Source organism: Talpa occidentalis, unplaced genomic scaffold (genome assembly GCF_014898055.3).
Source record: "Talpa occidentalis isolate TD23 unplaced genomic scaffold, MPIMG_talOcc4v2.1 talOcc4.7, whole genome shotgun sequence".
NCBI lineage: Eukaryota > Metazoa > Chordata > Mammalia > Eulipotyphla > Talpidae > Talpa > Talpa occidentalis.
The window spans coordinates 88343231-88365358 of record NW_023605083.1 but is presented as its reverse complement, the minus strand read 5'-3'; the positions used below and the strand labels follow the sequence as shown (position 1 = coordinate 88365358).

The 22128-nt window shown below is 39.3% G+C and overlaps 1 protein-coding gene across 2 annotated transcripts in view; it reads left to right on the top strand.

The window, feature by feature from the left end:
* The window catches only part of ANKFY1 (ankyrin repeat and FYVE domain containing 1), a 72046-nt gene that overhangs the window by 28358 nt on the left and 21560 nt on the right, over window positions 1–22128 (top strand). For both annotated transcript variants that reach the window (XM_037495151.2, XM_037495150.2), the window contains 8 exons: window positions 2883–3006; window positions 4365–4514; window positions 5398–5563; window positions 13350–13554; window positions 15174–15242; window positions 15458–15657; window positions 18394–18491; window positions 21691–21919. In XM_037495151.2, coding sequence (XP_037351048.1) covers window positions 2899–3006; window positions 4365–4514; window positions 5398–5563; window positions 13350–13554; window positions 15174–15242; window positions 15458–15657; window positions 18394–18491; window positions 21691–21919 — 1225 coding nt within the window. In that variant the 5' untranslated portion in view covers window positions 2883–2898. The remainder of the gene's footprint in view (window positions 1–2882; window positions 3007–4364; window positions 4515–5397; window positions 5564–13349; window positions 13555–15173; window positions 15243–15457; window positions 15658–18393; window positions 18492–21690; window positions 21920–22128) is intronic.

Sequence of the window (22128 nt, the reverse complement as noted above, 5' to 3'; positions counted from 1 at the left end):
ACATATCTGCTTGATTTTGTATTTTAAAAATAAATTTAAAATATTGGTTTTTGGCATCTAACATTTTTGGGCTCTAAAATTAAAAAAAAATGTATAACCAACAAAAGCATTCCCTCTAGAGGTAAGTTAGTCTGTCTTGCTACTCTTCAGAGAGAAGCTATGAACTGAGAATCTGAATTTGAAAATAAGATTACATGTTCGTCACTTGTATAAATCATGTCAGTTATGTTTACAGAGTATCCAAATAATGAATGGCACTCTGGGGATCCCAGAGTTTAACTACAAGACTCCCACTTATAACAAATCATCAGGAAACATAGTTGAGACGCTAGATGCAATGTTCTGTGTCAGTAGAAAGCAGAATGGAATTTTCAGATTCTTGGTTTTTGCCTATAAAAGTGCTATGTAAAGTGCTCTACAAATGTGAGTTAATACTTCCTGAGAGCATAGCTTGTGTTAAGATATTGGATAGCAAGCACATGCCATGATAAAAGTTTTTGTCGTGGTAAAAGTTTCATATATATGTAAAGAGAAGAGGACTTAGTCAAACTGTGGTATGGTATGAGTGTGGTGAGACTGGTGCTATAGGATCAAAGATATTTAAGTTCTGATTTCATATTAAGGTAACTTACTTAGTTATTATAACAATTTGATTTAAAAGTTTCCTGGGGAGGTGCTCCTTTAAACTAAGCCAGCTATGTTACTTAAAAACAAAGCACTTAAGCATAGATCTTGGAATAAAATAGGTGCCTATATTTACCACTAGATGGAGAAATGGCTCCATGATTATTCTTTCTTCTGTTTAGCCTAAAGTCTCATTTTGAGGTTTTGAGTGTTCCTCATTCTTCCCAGGTCTTTCTCATGATTCCTGTCTTCCCCCAGTTTTCCCATGGCTCTTTTCCACTTCTGTTACGTAAATCTCCCTGCTTAAAACAGGCAATTAACTGCTAGCCTATCAGTTATTCCTTTTTTTTTAAAAAAGATTTATTTATTTATGCATACAAGAACTGGGGTACAGGCCAGAGGTGTGGGGGGTGAGAGAATTCACCAGAGACAGAGTGGGGAGCAGAACAGACAGATTGAAATACACTACTTAGGGGAGTAGCGGGCAAGACAGGAGAGGTCTGCTATGCCATGTGGGTAGCTCCCTGGCCGGGGATCAAACTCATGCTACAGTGGCTGCAGATAGCTTCATAGGTTACGTCTTAACCCCTTGCTCCATCAGGGAGGCCCTCTTTTTTTTTTTTTAAAGATTTATTTTATTTATACAAACAAGAACTGGGGTCTAAGCTGGGGAGGGGGGAGGGGGGTTGGGGGGAGGGACGAGGTGGTGGTAGTGAGAGGATTCACCAAAGACAGAGTTGGAGCAAAACAGGCAGATCGACTGAAATACACTGCTGAGGGGAGCAGCGGGTGAAACAGGAGAGGTCTGCTGGGCCATGTGGGTCAGCTCCCTGGCTGGGGATCGAACTCATGCTGCAGTGGCTGAGGATAGCTTGATAGCGCTGAGATTTTAACCGCTGCACCACCAGGGAGGCACCAGTCAGTTATTCTTACTGATAATAGTACTGAAACTCATTCTTTTTTTTTTCCCCCCCTTTAAGATTTATTTATTTATTTATTTATTTATTTATGCAAGCACTGGGTACAGTCAGAAGCGAGAGAGGGTGAGAGAATTCACCAGAGCCAGAGCAGGGAGCAGAGCAGGCAGAAGGACCGAAGTACACTGCTGAGGGGAGCAGCGGGCGGCAGGAGAGGTCTGCGCACCATGTGGGACCCTCCTCCGGTGGCCGGGGAGCAGCTGGGGATCGAACTGGTGTTGCAGAGGCTGAGAGTAGCGCTCAACCGCTGCGCCATCGGGGAAGCCCCTGAAACTCATTCTTAATTAAGTATTAAATTATGCCTTTTCCTTTTATGCTTGTCACTTAGTGAAGGAATTTTAGACCTTAGAGAAGGAGAGCACCTCAAACATAAAAACATTTTAATGTACCTTGTACTATGCAAAGTATATGTAGTTTTACTTTATCTTGAAAAATACACAGATCCTCCAAACCTCTGAACTTGAGCATTATTATTTTACAAAGGAGGAGACAGGAGCAGACATCTCAAGTAATTTGGCCTCTGAAGTCCAGTTGATTGCAACTCAGTTCTTGCCTCACAGTTCATTTTGCTCTAAGTACTACATTCTGCCCTTTCTGGGGGGCCACAGGCCAGAAGAAGCAATGATGGTGTGTTGTGAAATACCCCTGACACCATTCTTCTTTGCTGCCCTTGGAGGTGGAATTGATTTGTTAGGAATATGGAAGGACCACTTGACAGTCATCTCCCCTCTGACTCAATTATACTTGATAGATTTTTTTTGTTGTAATGTGGTCTTTTGTTAGATAGCTCTATTCAGTTATAATTCACATACCATATAGTTCATCCTTTGGGAGGACATTTAAGGAGCTTAATTTGTTGAAGCATCGAACCTCATATTTGAAGCTATTTCTGAGCCATGTTGGTTGCATGATAGAGTTATGCTGTGGGAACTACAAATGTGCCCCATATAAGTAGATATCAAAGGACTGAATTTGATCCATGTGTATTTGATTTTACCAATTGCCTATGTATATGATCAATAAGCTTCATGTGATTACTTTTTAAAGCAGTTGGGGATTATGCTTAGTAACATGTTATTTTGATTCTGACCCAAATGAGCAATATAATATCTAGTACTTTTAAAATGTGGGAACTCAGCTATAATTTGTTCATAATTACTTTATTTAACCTTATTTACTGTTATTGGACATAGCCAGCCAGTACATAGATTACTGATTTGGCTTATTCATTTAGATATATTTGTTCTAATAATACTGTTCATCATTAATATTCTGTTGTAGATGTGAGAAGGGTGTGATGTCCCTGGTGAATGTCAGGAACTGTATTCGCTTCTATCAGACTGCAGAGGAACTGAATGCCAGCACACTGATGAACTACTGTGCAGAAATTATTGCAAGTCATTGGGTGAGTCAGAGATTGAGGGGTGTGGACAAAAATCTTCGTTGGAAGTCAGAAGACCTGAGGGTTGGGAATTTGCTTTCATCATACCAATTTTCTCTGTGGCCCCTAGTTACCTCATATTACAAAACTGAAGGCTAGCAGTTCATTTTAGATCTATGAGATTCTTTCTGACCCTAAAAGTTCCAGAGTATCATGATTTCTAAGTGGAGGAGCAGAAGGTCGCTCAGCTCAAGAAACAGACATCGAGTGAAGGCACACCTGCCTTCACCCTCCCTCTGCAGAAGCTATGAGTGAGCCATGGGGGCAGGTGCTACTGTAGGGCCAGGAGGCCCATAATACTTGGCAACACCATCATGGCTTTCCTTGCTTTCTCCATCAGTGAAGAAACTGTTATTAAATTTAGATTTGCTCTTCTGAGGTAGTTTTCTTCCTAACAAAGTAGTTTTTGCATTTCTTTCTCATTTTAAATCATGATGAGTGCTGTTTTATAAATAAGCTTCTACAACAGAGTGATGAAAAATCATCTAAAAGAACTAAATTTTATTATTATTTTTAAAGATTTATTTATGCATACAAGAGCTAGGGTGCAGGCCTGAGATGCGGGGTGGGGGGCGGGGAAAGACTCATCAGAGACAGTGGGGAGCAGAACAGGCAGACCAACTGAAATGGACTGCTGAGGGAAGCAGCACACTTAACAGCAGAGGTCTGCTGAGCAATGTGGGTCACCTGCAGTGGCTGCTGGATAGCCTCACAGTGCTGCATTTCAACCCTTTATGCCACCAGGGAGGCCTCAAGAACTAAATTTTAAAATAGAACTTTTAAAAATTGAAACATTCATAAAGAATGGTAACCTTTCTAAAATAGGTAACCTTTCTAAAATAGGTAAAAATACATAGAGAGAGCTGCAATAGTAGAGACCAACTGTGAATCAGTTGAATTTTTTGTAGAAGTTTCTATTAACCTATAATAGTCATTTTGTAAGGTTGGGGGGTAAAGAATTCTCTTCTCATGTGAATGGCTCCTCACAGAGCATGGGATGACCTTGCTGGGTGTTGGTTTTGCTTGTGTTTTTCTCACTGAAGGCACAGTGGTCTGTGGTTAAGAGCAGAGGGTGAAAAAAAAAGAACAGAGGGTAAGAAGATAGACCTCTTGGCCCAGTTATTTTACCTCTTTATACTATACTTTTTTCATCTCTAAAGTGAAGATCATAATGTATTTAGTATCTCCTTTATAGGGTTTTCATGAGGACTAAATGAGTTGGGAAATGTTAAAGTAGGACCTGACACATTGTAAGTGCTTAATAAATATCAGTTGTTGTTATTGTTATGTTGAATCTGTTTTGCCTTCCACTTTATCCTTAGGATGATTTACGAAAGGAGGACTTCAGCAGCATGAGTGCTCAGTTGCTATATAAAATGATCAAATCTAAGACTGAGTACCCACTGCATAAAGCTATCAAAGTGGAGAGAGAAGATGTGGTCTTCCTTTATCTAATTGAAATGGATTCACAGGTACTGTCTGTTGTTATTTCCATTTTTCATATCTTTTTCCAAAGCTTTGTCTTGCTTGATTTTCTCTGTAGTGTTCTTCACTTCCTTCTGAACCATCACTGGCAGTCTTTAATTGTACATTTATTCCACTAACAGTTTGTTTGAGGCAATCTGGGCTTTATCTGTCATGTTCCTCAGAATGCTTCCAGCCTCTGCCCATTTGCCCCATTCTAAAGCTCCTTCCACATTTTTAGGTAGTTGTTACAGCAGTACCCAATTTCCAGGAACCAAAATCTGTTTTAAATTTCTTTTGCTGTTGTGAAAAATTGCCACAGAATTACTAACTTAAAACAACAAAAAATTTTGTTCTCTTACAGTTTTGTAGTTGACTGTGGGCAACACCATTCTAAAATCAAGGTGGACATCTTTGGGGGCTGTTACTTTGCCTACCACACTGCCTTAAGAAATGCAGTTGCTCTAACACACAGGAGTGTAGTATGTTATATCCTTGGTGTCCCATATGTGGGGGAGATAATTAATTGCTAGGAGAAATAGTGTAGTTCAGCCATGGTCTTTCACAATAATGTTAGCTATTTCTCCTCAGACTCTCTGAACCTCTGCTCTGGCCCTTGTTTTCCAGCAGCACTTTCCCCTTGGTCCTGGCATTGTCTTCCATGGTATTTTTTGCTCTGTGCTTCTTGTCATATCTGTGCTCCCTGAAAGGCATGTGCCCTGAAGAGGCCTAAGGGATGTTTGTGAATTCAGTTGAATATGGGGTACAGTGTTATAGCATTAAAATTTGTCATTTGTATAAGAGGTGGTATTTAAAGGCCAACATGGGAAATATTATAATGAGTCATATTTTCTTTATGCTGGGTGCTAATTTACAAACTTATCTGTACAGCTCCCTGGGAAGCTGAATGAAGTGGATCATAATGGAGATCTTGCTTTAGATCTAGCCCTTTCACGACGACTAGAGAGTATTGCCTCCACATTGGTTAGTCACAGAGCTGATGTGGATATGGTAGACAAGAATGGCTGGAGCTTGTTACATAAAGGAATCCAGAGAGGTAGGAAAAAGTATGTTTTATATTTTTCTTTGCAGGCAGTTTTACTTTTGCCCAAGTAAGTTTTAAGGACTTTCTGACCCTGTTCCACACATTTTCAAAGACTTCTTGAGCCTGTATTCATGGGCTACATGATTGAGAATTTGTGATCATTGGGTCAGAGGAGGAACTGAAGAGCTGTTGCCTACACCATATCAGTAAACTTCAGAGAATCAACAGAGCCCAAGAGGAAAAACAAGAAAAGGGCCTACCTGGTGACACAGGGGTTAAAGACAGCACTATCAAGCTATCGCCAGCCACTGTAGCACAAGTTTGATCCCCTGTCAGCAGGAGCAACCGATATGGCGCAGCAGACCTCTCCTGGCTTGCCCGCTACTCCCCTCAGCAGTGTATTTCAGCAGATCTGACTGTTCTGCTCCCCACTGTCTCTGGTGAATCCTGTCATGCCCTGCACCTCTGACCTACACTCCAGCTCTTGTATGCACAAATAAATAAATCATTAAAAAAAAAAAAGAAAATGAAAAACTAGAAAGATGATACTTTCAGAAGAAGTATCTTTTTCTTGTAAGCAATTGATGTGTTTGCTTATTCAATATGATTTTCTTCAGAAATTGTGCTAGGAAGACTTGTATCAATTACTATAAGAGGGAAAGTATCAAACCACCACTGTTTCAACATAGTCTTGGAGAAGTCAGAGCATACATCTATCATGGCAAACCTGTACATTCCATTTTGTTCTGGAAAAGTTACTTGAAATTGTAGCTACTGTCACCAATGGTGGGAAGAATATGGAAGTGATAGAATAAAGATCAAGATACTTTTATCTTAATGGATTAAATTTTCAAGGGAAAAAGTATGTCTTTTGTTTTTCCCACGGCCCTATTAATTTTTAAGTCCCAAATGGATCCTTCCTGATTCTGCTTTGCAGTTGTCATTTTGACTGAAAATCTACATAGAGGTAGAGCTCTAGTATGGAATGAAGCTCTCAGAAATGTCAAAACCTTAATTTTATAGAGAGATAGATGGCTTACTCAAAGTACTTGGCCATGACTACTTTGTTGTTCACATGTGGATATCAAAGAATATACTGGTTTCCTCACATCTTAATTATGTATATTTACCCTCACTTAAGTATTTTTATTGTCTCTGCTACACTTCGCTATTCATAGGGTTGCTCTTACTTGGTAGGGTGTAGTTATTTCAAATGTGATCCTCTTATAGCTGTGGCTTTGTCCTTTTTGGGCAAAAGTTTTAATATAGATATCCTTCTGAGCCATGTGTTAGAGTGTTAAGCTTGCTGGCTGATGGAGAGGAAAATTTTGTTCATCATTGGGTGGGAAACCCTTAGAGATGTCAGTGTCAATAGCAGATGCATTTTTCCCAAGTACCACTTTGCACTGCGCAAAGCTGCTGGGTACTTAGCACTGGGTGTGTGTTGAGTGGGGAAAGTTTCCACCACGTAGGGAATTATTCTTTCCCATACTGTTTAGTGTCTGCAGTGTTTATTTTGGAAACAAATACACTTGTTACTAAAAAAAAAAAAAACAATCTCAGAATTATGTTTCCTTCTTCGTAGGGAGTTAAATTCTTGTATTTGATGAACAAACATCTTTGACAAGTTATTAAATATTTTGGTGATTGCTTAGTTACAAGAATTGCCAAGAACTTTTTTGCATTTTTGATGCTTATTTCCAGACGATTTAATCTTCCACTCTTGAGTTACCAGATGCCTGCAAGCCTATGGATTACATTGTGGATCTGATAAACTTGATTGTTGTTAACTTAGGAGAATGTAGCATGGGGTAGTGGACAGAGCACTGGCATGGGAGCTGGGATCTACTGAGGTCTAAATCCTGGCTCAGCCACATAGTCTGTGACCTTTGGCGAGTTACTTAATTACTCCAAGTCTCATCTGTAAAGTGGGAATCACTTCTGCTACTGGTTGTTGGGAGAATGAGAAACAAAGTTAGTAGCATTCTTAATACTGTGAGATCTAAGAGTTAGGGTCGGCCAAGGCTCTGCTCTTATTCCTGAGTTGGAATGTCATTACCAGTTCCAATTTCTCAAGAATTGTTTTCATTTTTCCTTCTCCAACTTAAACTGTCAATCTGTTGGCCTGACCAAATGATTTATAATATATTTAAAATTTAACAACTAAACTTATAATAGGAGTGAAGATCTTTATGAGATTTAGGTCTGGTTCTGGACACATGTTAGAATCTTGGTAAATAGTGATCATCCTAGTAATGATGTACTAATCAATGTAGGAAAAGTGAAGTAGGCAGCCAGTGTGTATGAGCAAGTCCACAGGTAGTGTATTTTATGGCCATAGGGGTGCCAACTCTGATGATCTGAATCTGGACAAGAATGAATACCTGCTTTTATAAAAAAATCTGGTTCTTGTTTTTGTTAATAACATCAGTGAGTGGATTTCTTAAATAAGATGTTCCTGTCTAATTATTTATAGTAAATTTGCAAATGATGCCACCAACTGGAACAGCATGAGATAGTTTGTATTAATTAAATAATAATGTTATTGGTGGTGGTTTGAATAAAGCTTTTGTAAGGAAACTGCATTGAAAGAAAAATTACATGTGTATTTTTTCTCTGTTAACTGTTGTGTTAGGAATATTTTTATGTGGGCACTATTATATATAATAATACCTCATTTACATGTGTCAGTGAATGAGGTGCAGAAGTTACTGAAAATTTTTTTTATTTTATTATTTATGCATACAAGAACCTGGGGTATAGGCCAGAGGTGTTGGGGGTAAGAGGATTCACTAGAGACAGAGTGGGGAGCAGAACAGGCAGATTGACTGAAATACATTGCTGAGGGGAGCAGCGGATGAGATAGGAGAGATCTGCTTTGCCATGTGGATTCACTCGCTGGCTGGAAATCAAACTCAGGCCACAGTGGCTGGAGACAGCTTGGTAACTCTGAGACTTTAACCCCTGTGCCACCAGGGAGGCCCCAGTTACTGAAATTTTTAAGCCCCAGATAGTTTTTATTTTAACTGGTTTTGATGGAAACTTTTCTAAAATGTATTCAAAGTTGTTGTTGTTGTGTTTTTAAAGATTATTTATTCATACAAGAGCTGGGGTACAGGTGTGGGGGGTATGTGTGAGAGGATTCACCAGAGACAGAGTGGGGGATAGAATAGGCAGATTGACTGAAATACACTCCTGAGGGGAGCAGCGGGTGAGTCAGGAGACGTCTGCTGCACCGTGGGGGTTGCTTCATGGCCGGGAATCGAACTCCTGCTGCAGTGGCCTTGGATAGCTTCATAGGTTGCGTCTTAACCCTTGTGCCACCAGGGAGGAGGCCCCCTGTTTTTTTTTTTAATTGACAGAAACTGAATGGAGCTTTTTGGGCATTTTCTATTATCCTTTGTTCTGCTCTTTTGGTATCAATTATTTTTCCTCTAGATCATGTACCAGGGTTCCCTTTCTTTTAGTGTAAAACATCAATTTTCAATTTCTAATAATTCTTAAATAACTATGTAGAGTATATATGTATATACATACATGTGTATAAATCTGGCTCTTATTAGTAAAATAAATCTAATCTAAAAGCTGTAATTCTTATAAAAGGGCTTAAGATATAAAGAAAATTTTTATTAGGCCTTCTGTTGAACCCAACTATTGATAGGTTTTCCTGTATCGTTATTTCTGTATCCATTATTGCCCAATTTAGTTTCCACATGTGTAGTATATCATACATTTTTCATTACCTTGTTTTAACTTTATTGTCTGTTTATTAATTTGGAATAGATGTTAGACTTAACAGTAGTAAAAACACATATATCAGACTTTTCATTTTGCCCTAATAATTATAAAATTCCCTTTCATTTCCAGATTGTGGCTTTCTCTAGGGTATTTTATTCTTTTGTGACTGTATTACTTTTACATATTCTTTCTTCTGCTGAATCACAGAGGGGTTTGTTCATACTACTCTTAAGAATCCTACTGAGAATCCCTATGTATATGGGTATACTACTTATATGGGTAGCAAAGGCCTGACCCAGCCTAGACCCCTGCTATCCCCATGTTACTTGTGGCTTACAGAACTCTCTACCTCTTTTTTTTATTGTAAAGAAATCCAAGTTTTGGTTCTTTGCACATGGTGTTGGTAATAATTGCACCTTTCTTCCTCTTGCCTCCCCCCAAGAAAAAATTTGGGACAGAAGAATGAAATATCTCACAGGAGACCTGTTGGAGAAGTCTTAAGTCACCTAAAGATATAATTGACTGGAATTAGAACCATTCTGCTAAAAGGGAACCTCAATCAGTCAATCTATTTTCTTCCCAAACATTTCTTTGGTGTTTTTTTAATTAAGACAGTGGTGAGGGTCTCCCTAGTGGCGTAGGGGTTAAGTCTTAGCACTATCACCACTGCTGCCTGAATTCCATCCCGGCCAGGCAGCTAACTCACACAGCATAGCAGACCTCTCCTGTCTCGCCCGCTGCTCCCTTCAGCAGTGTATTTCATTAGATCTGCCTGTTCTGCTCCCCACTCTCTCTCTCTGGTGGATCTTTTTCATCCCCTGCCCCACACCTCTGGCCTATACCCCATTGCTTCTTTGCATAAATAAATAAACAAATAAACAAGTAAATAAATGCATACATACATAAATCTTAAAAAAAAAAAAAAAAAAAGACAGTGGTGAATACAAAAGTAAATCAGACATGGACCAGTCAGCATTTAAGGAGCCTATGGTTGCCTAGCCACCTCATTTCCAGAACTCACATCTTTAGCAAGATCTTCCCTTGGTAAGAAAGTTAGAGTAGAGGAGAAGCATTGAAAACCAGGTAATTCTGAAGTTTTACTGAAGATGAAAATGAGTATAGGATTATAGATAATAATTCCTGAAGTTATCTTCATTCTAGATGTTCAGATATAGAAGTATACTTGAAGATGAAATGACATTGCAAGATATAAAAGAAAACCACCTTTTATAAATAACTATGTAAGAAAGGGAAAAATCAGCTGAGAGTTTTCCAACTGAGGAATGATGTAACTTGTAAGAAATTTTTCCTATGGACCTTGGTGAAATGGAGACCAGATTTGCAAAAGTACCTTTAGAAACTACATGAGCTCTAGGGATAGCTTGGATATGTTCTTTGGCACACTCACCAAAGTTACACTTGCGGCCTGAGTTTGATTTACAACTTCCTGGTGTCAACTAATGTGGTGCCACCTGGAGGCCACTGAAAGAAGCAACTGCTCCCACTCACAGCATACTCTGTGCATTTATGTCTGGATGATTTCTCTGTTCATAATTTATTATCTAGGGGGCTTCCCTGGTGTCATATGGGTTAAGTCTCAGCACTATCACGCTGTCACCACTTTGGCCTGAGTTAGATCCCTGGCCAGGGAGCTCACCCATATATGGTATAGCAGACCTCTCCTGTCTTGCACGCTGTGTCCCTTAGCAGTGTATTTCTGTAGATTTGCCTGTTCTGCTCCTCACTCTGTCTCTGGTGATTCCTCTCACCCCCTGCACCTCTGGCCTACAACCCAGTTCATCTATGCATAAATAAAAATAAATCTTTAAAAAATAATTTATTATCTTATGTTACTTTGGTTTTTGTTTTAAAGATTTATTTATTTATACAAGTACTGGGTACAGTTAGAAGCACGGGAGTGAGAGAGAATTCACCAGAGCCAGAGTGGGGAGCAGAACAGGCAGACTGACGAAGTACACTGCTGAGGGGAGCAGCGGATGTGGCAGGGGAGGTCTGCGCACCATGTGGGACCCTTCTCCAGTGGCCAGGGAGCAGCCGGGGATCGAACCGGCGCTGCAGAGGCTGCGGGCAGCTTTGCAACCCAGCGCTCAACCGCTGAGCCACCGGGGAGGCCCCCCAAGTGTTTTATTTATTTATTTTTTTTTTTTTAAATAGAGGCATGTTTTTATTTATTTATTTATTATATTTGTTTGTTTTTGTTTATACATGCACTGGGTACAGTCAGAAGCGTGGGAGGGTGAGAGAATTCACCAGAGCCAGAGCGGGGAGCAGAGCAGGCAGAAGGGCTGAAGTACACTTCTGAGGGGAGCAGCGGGTGGCAGGAGAGGTCTGCGCACCATGTGGGATCCTCCTCCGGTGGCCGGGGAGCAGCCGGGGATCGAACCGGCGCCGCAGAGGCCGCGGGCAGCTTCGCAACCCAGCGCTCAACCGCTGCGCCACCGGGGAGGCCCCCCCTAAGTGTTTTAAATGTAAATTGCCTCTTATAAGATTGCTGGCTTCTGAATTTAGCCATGTATTCACAGAAACAATCTAGAGTCACCTTTTTTTTTTTTTTTTTAACCGTTATTTGACGAAGTATTTTCGGAATTGTATACCTTTAATATTTGTTCATAAACTTAATTCTTGACTTTTTGTGATGATGTCCAGGGAGGGTTTTTTCCCCCTCATAAGGAGTACTGAATAGTCAAAGATGGTAGATTGAACTATTGAAATTGTTAGATTTTATGTACATTATTCAGTCTTAGTTTGGTATTTGTAAATAGTCCTAGGTAGACGCTTCTATCTATAACATTCTAATGTAATATTCTAATTAGTATAAGGCAACAGAAGGGACTTAGAAGATTTTCTTTTTTTTGACAGTTAATTTACCATGTGAATTTTTTTTAAAGATTTATTTATGAATACAAAAGCTGGGGTACAAGCCAGAGGTGTGTGGGGGTTGAAGGGATTCACCAGAGACAGAGTGGGGGACATTACAGGCAGATTGACTGAAATACACTGCTGAGGGGAGCAGCGGGCGAGTCAGGAGAGGTCTGCTGCGCCATGTGGGTTGCTCCCTGGCTGGCTGGAAATCGAACTCATGCTGCATTGGCTGCGGATAGCTTTATAGGTTGTGTCTTAATCCTTGTATCACCAGGGAGGCCCTACCATGTGAATTTTTTGTAAATAGTAGCAGATACAGATTTTTGTTCAAATATTCTCTTCCAAACTTTTTACTAAGACTGTTGTGTTTATATGTAGTGAGATTGAGAAAATGAAAAGAACAAATCAGACATGATCTTACTCTGAACAGGAAATTATATTCAGGTATAGTAGATATGAGGTAAGAGTTAGATGCAGACGTTGGTCAAGAAATGAGAAAGCGGGCAGCAATCTTTCTGCCCATCTGTGACTGCAGATGCTTCCTTTCACCATTCTCTCCCTCCACAGGGCAGTGGCCTTCCTGCCTGCCCATGACCTGTACTATGTCGGGACTTCTCTTCACTGACCTCCCTCAGCAGAGGCAGCTCTCCTCAGGGCCTCCCCCTGCAACCATGCAGGCCTTTCTCAGCAAATCTGTCCCTTTCAGGGCAGCTCTTCCTGTCCGCTTGTGTCTATGCAAGTGTCTTTTTTACTCTTCTGTCCCTTTCCCCAATAAACCTGCTCTTTAAATATTAAAAAGAAAGAAAGAAAAGAAATGAAAGAGGGAAATTGTGCTTAGAAGGAATCTTGTAACCCTTTTTGAGAGTTGACTAGAAGAAACCTTTGAAGACTAGAAGTCTGGTATTAAGTTGTGAAGTGATAGTGAGGTGAGAGAACAGGACAGATGACAGGTAACTAGAAATTGAATGACGTCTTTTGAATTAGATATGTAACTCCATGATTTCAGTGGTGAGTTTTCACTTATAGAAGTCCCAAGAGGTTCCACTTCAAACACATTTACTTATCCCTCATTGTTTGTCTGCAGTTATTGACCAGTGCCTTTGTGATTAATCATAGACCTGAATAGTTTGCCCTGGGTTTTGCCATCTGTGACCACATTCTTCTATTTCTTTTCAAGGAGATCTCTTCTCTTCCACTTTCCTCATCAAGAATGGGGCCCTTGTCAATGCTGCCACTGTGGGTGCCCAGGAGACACCGTTGCACCTTGTGGCATTGTACAGTTCAAAGAAACACTCAGCAGATGTGATGTCTGAGATGGCACAAATTGCAGAGGCCCTCCTGCAGGCTGGTGCCAACCCCAACATGCAGGACAGCAAAGGCAGGTAAGTTGGAGTGCAGAATAATCCAGAAGGTTATTTTATGGTGGCACATAACTGGCAGACAGGGACTTCATTTCCTTTTGTGTGACATTATTCAGTCTGATTTTTTAAGTCATAAGCTGATCTGTTATGCAAAGGTTTTTACCTAAAAGGCATTTAGGAAAGCCATTTCCATCTTGGGTAATGGAGGTCTTTGGATTTTTATCTTCGGAGTAGTTGTCTGGTTCAACTCTTCCAAACAAATCTTCTAGCACCTTTATTAAAGTTACTTAGAAATTTTGAAGACAAGAACACTATCTCAAGGCAATCTTTTATTTCTGTGAGGTCTGGAAAGGTGTTGGAAAGCTCTCTGTATTACCAATTCTACCTTCTTATAAATATTCGCACTTTAAAAGACAACTCTATGTGCAGAGCTTGGCATCTTATTCCATAGCAACACCTTTTGTGTATTTGTCAGTGGTTATTGTGTTCCTTTTGCCCTTCCCAGAAATTTTTAATTGAAGATTCCAATTGGTTAGGAATGTAAGATAGGGTCACTTGTTTGGGGATAGAGTGTGGGAGGTAATAAAGGGGAGTTAAATCACCTGAATCAGTAACAGGTGGAACCCACATTTCATCATAGCACCTCAACACAATATTTTAAACCTTTGAAAGTTCTCAAAAACTAAGAGGTCTGTGAAGTTGTCAGAACTGTGTGATGGATAGAGTACTTTAATACAATGGATCTCCATGAACTCTCAATATCATATAGTAATTACCTTAATTCCCAGAAGTAACTGCATCCTTGTTTTTTTCTTTTGTTTAAAAAAGGTATCCACCTCATCTGCAAGGGGGTGTGGGGGAGCGGGGCTGAAGTGGCAGTAGGGTACTTGAGAACTTGAGAGCTAAATAACCAGTGAAGGGGGCCTGCCTGATGGTGCAAGGGGTTAAGCACAGCACTGTAAAGCTACCTACAGCCTCTGCAGCATGAGCATAAGTTTGATCCCTGCCTGGCCAGGGAGCTACCCACATGGCACAGCAAACCTTTCCTATCTTGCCGTCTGCTCCCCGCAGCATTGTATTTCAGTCAGTCTGCCTGTACTGCTCCCCACTCTGTCTCTGGTGAATTCTCTCACCAGGCATCTCTCACAGGCATCCCTGGCCTATACCCCAGTACGTGGATGCATAAATAAATAAATCTTAAAAAAAAAAAAAAACTACTGAAGACAGGTTAATGCAGAGAATTATTGAAGAAGGAAAAAAATTATTTTCAGAGTTGTGGAGGATAAGCAGGGGAAATATGAGTATCTGTGGTAGAAACTTGTTTTAAAAATAATATGTACACATTCATTAAGGGAGAGTATTTAACTGGAGAGCATTTTACATTTCTTCACTGATTCCTGTCCTTTTGGCCACTAAACAAATGCTAATACGTAAGCAAATCCATTTTCATTCTTTGTTACTTGGTAATGGATTTAGAAAACTGTGTGCCTTAGTAGAAAAGGATACTGTTGTACAATTGTAGACTTTTCTTTTACGTGATCTTCTGCCTAGGGGTCTGGAGGCCTCCTGCTATGAATAGTCCTGAATTGGGCCTGTCCTGAATTGACATCTCTTTTTTTTTTTTTTTTTTCATCTTACAGGACTCCCTTACACTTGTCCATTACGGCCAGGAATGAATACGTGTTCAATCAGTTGTTGCAGTGTAAACAGTACGTAGAGAGACATGGAGAAATGAAAAAGCAGTTGTGAGGGTGGGATTGTGAGTGAAAAGTAATTTTTTTAAATGTCTTTTGGTGTTATAATTTTTAATAATTAAACTTAAAAAATTGTCATTCAAAAAGTACAAAGAGAAAGAATGAGACTGTTTATGGCTGAGTGTCCGAAGGTGATTATATTTGTTACTCACACTGCTTCCTTATTTCAGATTAGATTTAGAACTGAAAGACCATGAGGGCAGCACTGCTCTGTGGCTTGCAGTGCAGTACATTACTGTGTCTTCCGACCAGTCGGTAAACCCTTTTGAAGACCTCCCTGTGGTAAATGGGACTTCATTTGATGAAAATAGCTTTGCAGCCAGACTTATTCAGCGTGGCAGCAACACGAATGCACCTGATACAGTAACAGGTAAAACACAGATCCCTAAGAGATAATGCTCAAGTCCACAGGTTATTGAAATACTATGTCAATGCTTTTACCAAAAATTTAGAAATAAGTGTCCTACTATTATAAGAATTACTTTGTACCTAATTTTGACAATGAAAGGCCTACTTATTTTTTTACTCTTATGCTTCAAAAAATTTATGCAGACTCCAAGCTAAATTCTTTAAATTAAAACACTTCCATTTATTTAATGCAGTGAGCTTCAGACTTTTCAAACTCAAAATTCCCTTGTAAATCTTCCAAATGTTTGTTTATTTTAGAATTACTTTTGTTTCTATCACAACTGACCATAGCAGAAAGTCTTTTAGTATTGAAAAGCTGTCAAACTTAAGTTTGTGTATAAGTCTTCCAAAATTATAAATTTCACTTGCAATATCAAAATTTATCATTGGGTAAAAATACTGTTTTTCTTAAAGAAACATATTTATGCATCTTCAAAAAACTGCCACATACATTTGAATTACAATATAGTTTGCTATTTGACCTTCCTTTTAAGTAAAAATGGTGTTCCTTGAAAAACACTGCTTCAACTTGCAACTTACACTATGGCACACGTGCTATTTCTCCAGAGAACTATTGCGCTTTGTTTCTTGGAAAATGTGGCTTTGTGCATACTTCTTATTTTGTTGCACTGAATTTTAATGATACATGTGCTCAATGTTGAGATTTAATGACAATAGTAATTTTTACTGCCTTATCAAGAACTGCCTTGCATGAATCTGGCTCTTTTTTTGACTGGGTATTAAGACTCTCCAGTTCAAATGTCAACACAGTGTGGAAAAACAAATACCATCAAGTATTGTTATGATTTTGAAAACAGTTTGACTCCATGGAGCCACTGAAAAATACTCAGGAATCTTCCCCTGGAATTCATATATCATACTTTGACAACTACTATTTAATGTGGTTATTTCCTTGATCTGACTAGATAAAATATAGGAACATTTTAAGGACAGGAATTCCATATAAATTAAGTGCTGGTAATGGGTAGATGCCCACTAATTAGGGGAAGTAGCCTTGAAAGAGCCTTTTCCATGAAAGAAGCTTCTTTTAATGAAGGTCAGATGAATTCACCCCTCTAGTGGCTTTAAATCTAAATACAGTGGTATACTGTAGGGAGTACAGGAAGAATTCTTAAAAGTTTTTAAACTGAGACCCCCTAGAAATGAAATTGTTATTAAATTGTTTTTAATTTACAAGCGTATATTGGTTATTGGCCATAATTTTACCAATTTATAATTTAATCACGTATAAACTTATAGCATTTAAGAGATTGGTTCTTTCATTCTTTGCTATTTAGTATTTGAATGTTAGATCCAGTTTTTATAAAAGATTGACGTGTATGCATGAAAGTATGCATTTTTTAATTGTGGGATGCAGCATTTTCTGTTCACATCCATTAAATCAAACTTGTTCATTATGCTGTTCAAATTGTACTCATTAACTTACTTTTAGATTATTTGACCTGTCAGTTTCTGAGTGATACTAGAATTTTCTCTGAGATTATAGATTCATCCATTTTTCTTGTTCTGTCAGTCTTACTTTGTATATTTTAAGTTTTATACAAGTTCAGGATTATTATCTTTTCCTTTTTCCATTTTTTATTATACATGTAATAACCTTAGTCGGCTGTTTTTTCAGCATATTCCTAATCTCTTAGCAGTTACCCATTATCTTTGTTTTAAAAAGATAATATAATTATCTTTAGGTCTATATAATTTAGGTCTTGTGCACAATAGAATGACCATAAAAGTGAAATAGGACTCACATTATTAGTTTCTCAAATAGAATGACTCCCAACAAGGGGTAGAAGGAATTACTTTCTCTGAGGGGAAAGGAAAAAATGGTATGAAAACAATACAGCACTTTGTCCCATTTCTTTACTTTGTTTTTAGTCCTGATGCTTAATTTGGTTTGAGTTATCAAATAGCTTAGCTGTCATGAGATTTTGTGTTTATACAAAAAGGAAATGGACTGTAATAGGAGAAACACTGCTCTATGTCTAAAACCATTTAGAAAGAAAAAGAAAAAAAAATTGTGTTTGTTTTATTTCCCCCTGTGTTGGCTTTTCATCTGGAAAAGAGTAATTACAAGCAAAACACTTGTAAGGAAAGAACAAATATATTTAAGGTCCTAGCAGTAAAAGCTGAAGTATTTAAGGACATTGTCTGGTCACAGAACTTCTGGTCACAGTGTTTCAAAATAGTCACTTAGCCATGTGGTATTCAAACAAGGCAAAACCCGGCACCTCCACCCCTGACATTTCCAACATATTATAGATATTTTTTGGCTGTCATAACAAGGTTGGGGTACTACTGGCATCTAGTGGGAAAGTCCTGCTAAATATTGGAAGGTGTACAGCACAGATACTTCATAACAAAGGACTGTCTTGCTTATAACATCAGTAGCACCACTGTTGAGAAACTGTTTTAAGCCAGTTCTAATAAGAGTTACCTCTGATCCTGGGCAGCGGCAAGTGGCAAACCCAGAGAAAACTGAGTGTCTCCTGACATCCAAATGTTTTTGCTCTGCCCAGGCTCATCCTTAGACTCTGTCCACATTCAAAGAGTGTCTGTGATTTAAATGGTACCAACTTTTCGTGAGGGCTTGGAGGGGATGGGGAAGGTTGGGTGTGGTACCATGTGGAACTTGACCTCATTTTTATGCAAATGGAGAGTGAATATGCCCATTTCCTCCTAGAAAATTGCTTACTACAGAGGGCAGCTGGAACAGGAAATGAAGCAGCAGCTCTTTTCCTGGCAACCAATGGTGCCCACGTCAACCACAGAAACAAGTGGGTAAGTGAGACAGGACGCTGGAGGAAATGGTCTTGGTCTGTGGGAAGAGATGATGGTGATGTTTAGAAGATTCTTCAATTTTTGTAAAAATAATAGATGCACATGGTTAAAAAAAAAATCAGTGAAGCAGATTTTTTAAACCTTAAATATTGATTGATTGGTTCATTCAGCAACCATTTCCTAAGTATTTGTATGTTAGGACCTAATAAAATATATACCATGGACTTCATGATCTATTAAATACTAGTAAACATGTACACAAATACCTCCTAGGCATCTTTTTTTTTTAAAGATTTAATTATTTATGCATACAAGAACTGGGGTACAGGCCAGAGGTGTGGGGGGAGGTGAGAGGATTCACCAGAGACAAAGTGGGGAACAGAACAGGCAGACTGACTGAAATACACTGCTGAGGGGAGCAGCGGGCGAGTCAGGAGAGGTCTGCTGGTATGCGCCAAGTGGGTAGCTCCCTGTGATTGAACTTGTGTTGCAGTGGCTGTGAATAGCTTCATAGGTTGTGTCTTATCCCTTGCACCACCAAGGAGGCCCTCCTCCTAGCATCTTAATTTTTATAACATTTCAACATTTGCTGAGCCCATGAGCATCCTCATTTAGTCTGTACACCAAGATAACAAACTGAACTGTATTGTGTTATGGTTAAAAGCACAGATGGGTTGAACATGCCTTGGGTTCACCAAATTCTCATTTCCCTTTATGATCTTAGGCAAATTACTTAACCTTTTGGAGCTTCAGTTTCCTCATCTCTAAAATGGGATTCGTATTGATTTCATTGAGTGTGATTAAGATGAAAAGAAATTATATATTTATGTACTTAAACTATAATATCTGGGATATTAGATATGAGATGATAATTGTTTTTATTTTATTTTTAGACAGGGAAGATGTACATATCTTTGAGATCATATTTATATTATAACTTTTATGCTAGGAGCCTTAAGAATATTTTCTCTTTTAATTCTCGTGATAGACCTATGTTGAAAAGATATTTTTGACATCTTTGAATATCTTACAGCATGGTAAAGGACTTTGAGGTTCCAGAGCTTAAGTGGCTCATAAATAATATAGCAAATGATAAGATCCAGGTACTAGGACACTTCTTTTTCTGGGCTCTGCATCTCATTCCTCTTATCATCTTAGTATGCCACTACCTCCTTTCTGTCTCTCCTGCATCATTAATTTTACCCAATATTTATTTCTAATTACAAGCAGACATGCTTTATTATCTCCCAACTTAAAACATTCTCTCTTGAACACACAGTTTCTATCAGCTTTTCTGTCTCTTTTAACCCTTCGTAGCAAAACTATGTGAAACCTAAATGTAGAGACATACAGAGAAGACCTGACTTGAAAGTAAGATGAGAAGTGTGATTGATACTGGAGAAAGGTCTAGAAAGCTGGTTTAAGGTCTTTGGGCTTATCGTGGGAAGAGAATTCCATAGAAGGGTTTTGAGCTGACTGTGTACAGTTATTTTAGAATTGAGAACTCTGCCTTGAGTAGCTGGTATGGTGGCTATACCATTGAGGGCCAGGTTGGAGCCAGTTAGGAATCATCTAGATAAGCAGGGACTTGGCCTGACTTCTGATTTTGGATTTGGATCCAGAGGGACATGTTTCAGAGGAATTGCAGAATTACAATTAGTAGGACATACCTGCTTATATGTAGTGTGTCCCCAAAAGCAAGGATGAGAGAGGTTTTAAAACTGTTGTGATGTGTCCATGAAGAGAAAACCTGACCAGGAGGAAAAGCTGGTATGGGGGGAATAGATTCAATTTTGTTATTGTTGAATTCCTTTTTAAACATTCAGGCAGGAGTATCTAGCAGGCAATAGGATAATTGGATGCAAAAACTGTATGAAGATATGGATTTGAGGGTCTGCTGCTTTGAGTTGCAGGTGGAAGTCAAAGGAACAGATGAGATAAGTGCACACAGTGACGATTTGTGGGGAGAAGGGCTGGAGCAGAAGAGGACCCCTGTGAGGGTCTCACCATGCTGATACAGCTCAGTGGGGAGGGGACAGAGGGAAGAGAGGAGTGAAAGAGCTAAATCCTTATCTTCCACTGTGGCAGGTCTCAGAGATGCCTGAAAAGGGAATATTTAGAGGTGGCAATAAAAGCATGTTACTTAGAAATAAGAAGATTATAAAAACTCAGTTGGGAAAGGAGTTTTGTTTTTTTTTTTTTTGGTGATAGGTAGCAGGATCTTGTTATTTTTCACAACAAGCCTTGTAGAGTTCTTTGGTTCTTTAAATGATGATGTATAACTTTGATAAGAGCAAGAAAGCATACCAAGGGTCTAAGGCATTCAGGAGAGGAGGAGGAGGGGGAAAAATAGGAGAGCACAGTGGATTATTCTGGAGGACTATGGGTGCTTTGGTGGTGAGAAATCCTATATTGTGAAAAAATAAACAAGTATGTAAAATTGAAAAAAAAGATGCAAAACAGTATGTTCAGTCTGTTCCCATTGGTTTGGGTGAAACGATCATGTGGGACACATTTGGACACACAATGATTCCTGTGATTGTTCTGTCACTGGAAACACGAAACCAGTAATAGTTTCTTTATGGGGAAGAGAATTGGGTGTTAGGGACAAAGCATGAGAGGGTACTTCTCTTTAATGTATATTCTTGTGTACTTTGAATATTGGATCAAAAGTACCAGTAATAAAATTTAAAATAATATTAATTTGAAAAAGTAGGAGAAGATTTGATCAGAGTTCAAGGTGAGGTTGAGATGAAACAGGGCACAGGTGTGTTGGTGGGTATTGAAGAGAAGTGGGGCCAAACTGAGCACTGCGTCGCTCTGAGGCTGTGATTGTGACACTCTTCCCTGTTTCATGGGTGTATTTTGGACGTTGTTGATTGTTATCATTTAATAATAAAATTTTTATAATTAGCAAAATAATTATAAAAAGGTGATAAAGAAGGTCACTGGAAATGAAGTGGATGAGAAGCCTGGGTGTTTGGAAAGAGAGAAGAAATCAAAAATGTGCAGGGGAAGGGAAGGAGAGGAGACTGGAAGGGGTAGCACAGAAGTCACGGAGGTCTGCTGGTGATGGAAGAGCCACATGCTGTGACTGGCACTGGGGACTTGTGTTTCAGCACGTTGGCTGTGATCATACCTTCGTGAAGGGATCCCCAGTCTGAAACTGCTCCAATTTGGGCCATTTGTTTCTGTTCAGGGAGAAACCCCACTGCACACGGCCTGTCGGCATGGTTTGGCCAACCTCACTGCAGAACTCCTGCAGCAAGGTGCCAACCCAAACCTGCAGACAGAGGAAGCTCTACCCTTGCCAAAGGAGGCTACGTCCCTGACAAGCTCGATGGACAGCGTTTACCTGCAGACACCGCTGCACATGGCAATTGCCTATAATCATCCAGATGTGGTGTCTGTCATCCTGGAGCAGAAAGGTATGTGATTGGGAATCATAGCTCATCACTTCACTTGTGTACAGTGGTTTTGAGTAGTAAATTACAGAGTTGATATTTCTTCCTTTGGTGAATTTTCTAAACCAACATCCTCTTTCAAAACAAACTAGATCTGTATCTACTCTGGCTCCTGGCTTCTGTGTTTCCCTGTGTTCATTTTCTGAAAGAGTCCTGCTCGTTTCACCTATTAG